This window comes from Aplysia californica, unplaced genomic scaffold (assembly GCF_000002075.1).
Source record: "Aplysia californica isolate F4 #8 unplaced genomic scaffold, AplCal3.0 scaffold00161, whole genome shotgun sequence".
NCBI classification, from domain to species: domain Eukaryota; kingdom Metazoa; phylum Mollusca; class Gastropoda; order Aplysiida; family Aplysiidae; genus Aplysia; species Aplysia californica.
In genome coordinates, this window is record NW_004797431.1 from 843,814 (window position 1) to 846,192 (window position 2,379).

Genomic DNA, 2,379 nt, shown 5'->3' on the forward strand with positions numbered 1-2,379 from the left:
CCATCTGAAGCAAAGAGCATACTTCCTGCGGACACTTTTTAGGCTGAGTGGCCCATCTTGTCTTGTACTATCTTTGGTGAAGTGAAGAAAATTCGTGTCAATTTCCTACTCCTAAGGTCACAACGTCGGTCCCCCTGATCATAACCCCAACCCCCCCTAAAAAAAACAACAACAAACAAACAACAAACCCAACAACAACAACAACACACACAAAAACTAACTAAAACAAAAAACAAAACACACACACACATACAGAGAGAGAGAGAGAGAGAGAGAGAGAGAGAGAGAGAGAGAGAGAGAGAAGCCCCATACCAACAGACAGTAAAGTGGTGAGCAGAAGAAAAAGAAGTACTGCATCATCATCATCATCATCATCATCATCATCATCATCATCATCATCATCATCATCATCATCATCATCATCATCACAACAACAACAACAAACAACAACAACAACAACAGCAAAAGCCACACACACAGACTGGTCGTCAGTTTCACCTGTGTATAATGTCCAATCATCACTGGGCCAAAATGATCGACTGTCCTATTGAAGACGTAATTCTTGTGTTCGTCATACCAGGCATTAATTGCAACGACAAAACTGTCTCCTCCAGACATCAGATTTTGACCCACAGGGAACCGGCCTTGAGAGAAAAGGTTTTTTTTTTAAAATGGTGGTGTCATGAAATGTAATTTTATTTACAGTCTAATGAATCAGAGATTGCAAATTACCTTGCTGGACTATAAGAGTAAGGTTATGTAAGAGGCAGGACTTCCAAGTGGGCGGTTGGCGGGCGCTCTGTGTGATTTGCTCCTTCTTTCCTATCAAATATCTATAGTCCTTATCTTTCCTGATTCTTTCCTGTGTTTGTTACTCTCTTGTGAAACCTCTAATCTTCGGCACTTATATGACCTTATTGTGTTGCAAGTGCTGTAAAAACTCTTACTAAAAGAAAGGACTTCCAAATTTAAAGTCTATCTTCGACAGGATAAAGCCAAATAGGAGAATACGTGTCAAGTCCCTTTGCCACGGACACAACATCGGACTGAGCAAAGTCTCGAACCTCTATTGTGAACTGCAATTTCACCATTATGGGGATCGGGAGGGGTGTTATACCCCGAAAGTCCCGATTCGGCTCAAAACTATGGATTTTAAGCTGTAGGCATTTTTAGCTTCTTCAGCCTCTGCTACAACTATTTCGTCGCATAAGAACCCCCTTAAGCCTTATTTCTTCCCATACCAAGCATGTTTGTCACCACCATTACCTCATAAGATCAATCATTTCTTTTTCTTTATCGCCCGTTTTCTCGAAACGATGTTTTTGTCTATGCTTTTATAAATACTTCCACCTTGTTTCATCAAATGTTTATGAAGTTTTCATGGAATGAAGAAAAGATATTAAAAATACAAAAAATTATTTGATGAATTTTCGACATATGCAATAGTTTTTGTTGTTGGTGGTGTTTGGAGTGTGGATTTTCACCGATTTTTTGCAAACGTGAACACTACCTCAGGAAAAAAATTCATTAAAAATGTTACAGTACGTTTAGGAAAATTTCATCACACAGATTCGTAGATCTATTTTTTTTGCCAAGATGCATATAAAAAAGCAGTCTATTTCTATAAAAAAATAAGTGCGGTGTTAATTACGTAAGACATTTCAACAAAATCCAATATGGCCACCGTATCTATGGAAACGATTTTTTTCTCAAAGTTGATTGCGGATTTTAAGACTCCTTACTATGCTTGTTATATGTGTGAATTTGGTAACATTTAATTCACTATTAAGCTAGATAGTTTTCAGCTGCCCGCCCCTCCCCCCCCCCTTTCTTAAGAGTAAACATGGTCAAAATAAATCAGACTGGCGTCAGAGGTGTATCGGCTAAGCACTTTCCCGTTGCGTGCAGAAGACATAAGTTCAATTCCCGAGTGAGAAGGGTTTTTTTTTTTCAAACGAGTGTCTCCGTCTGTGTGCTAAGACGCTGTTTCTCTATCAACCTGGATTGGACCTGACAAGCGGGGTCAGCCTACCTCTTAAATGATCTGATTGTGTCGATGGGAGCGTTAAAAATGTATAACAACAATAATTACATGACAAATCGTTGCTCGTTGTCGCTTTCTCTTTCGTTTTGGTGTCATAGTTATATACATACAATGTATCGATTTTCATCCATGAATGTACCACAATGAAACCAGTTAGGGATGTAACATGACCCACCACATTGAGTTTCTGTTTTTAGGAGAGTTATATTACTCTCCGTCACCACGAAATCTCTCTCTCTCACACACACACACACACACACACTCTCTCTCTCTCTCTCTCTCTCTCTCTCTCTCTCTCTCTCTCTCTCTCTCTCTCTCTCTCTCTCTCTCTCTCT

The 2,379-nt window shown here is 39.4% G+C and overlaps 1 protein-coding gene across 1 annotated transcript in view; it reads right to left on the reverse strand.

Moving 5' to 3' along the window:
- LOC101864522 (cysteine-rich secretory protein 2) overlaps window positions 1–2,379 on the reverse strand; it is a gene marked incomplete at its 3' end in the record, with an annotated part of 20,591 nt that overhangs the window by 3,729 nt on the left and 14,483 nt on the right. Inside the window, 1 exon segment of the mRNA XM_013082144.1 lies at window positions 499–644. Within this exon segment, the coding sequence (XP_012937598.1) occupies window positions 499–644 (146 nt within the window).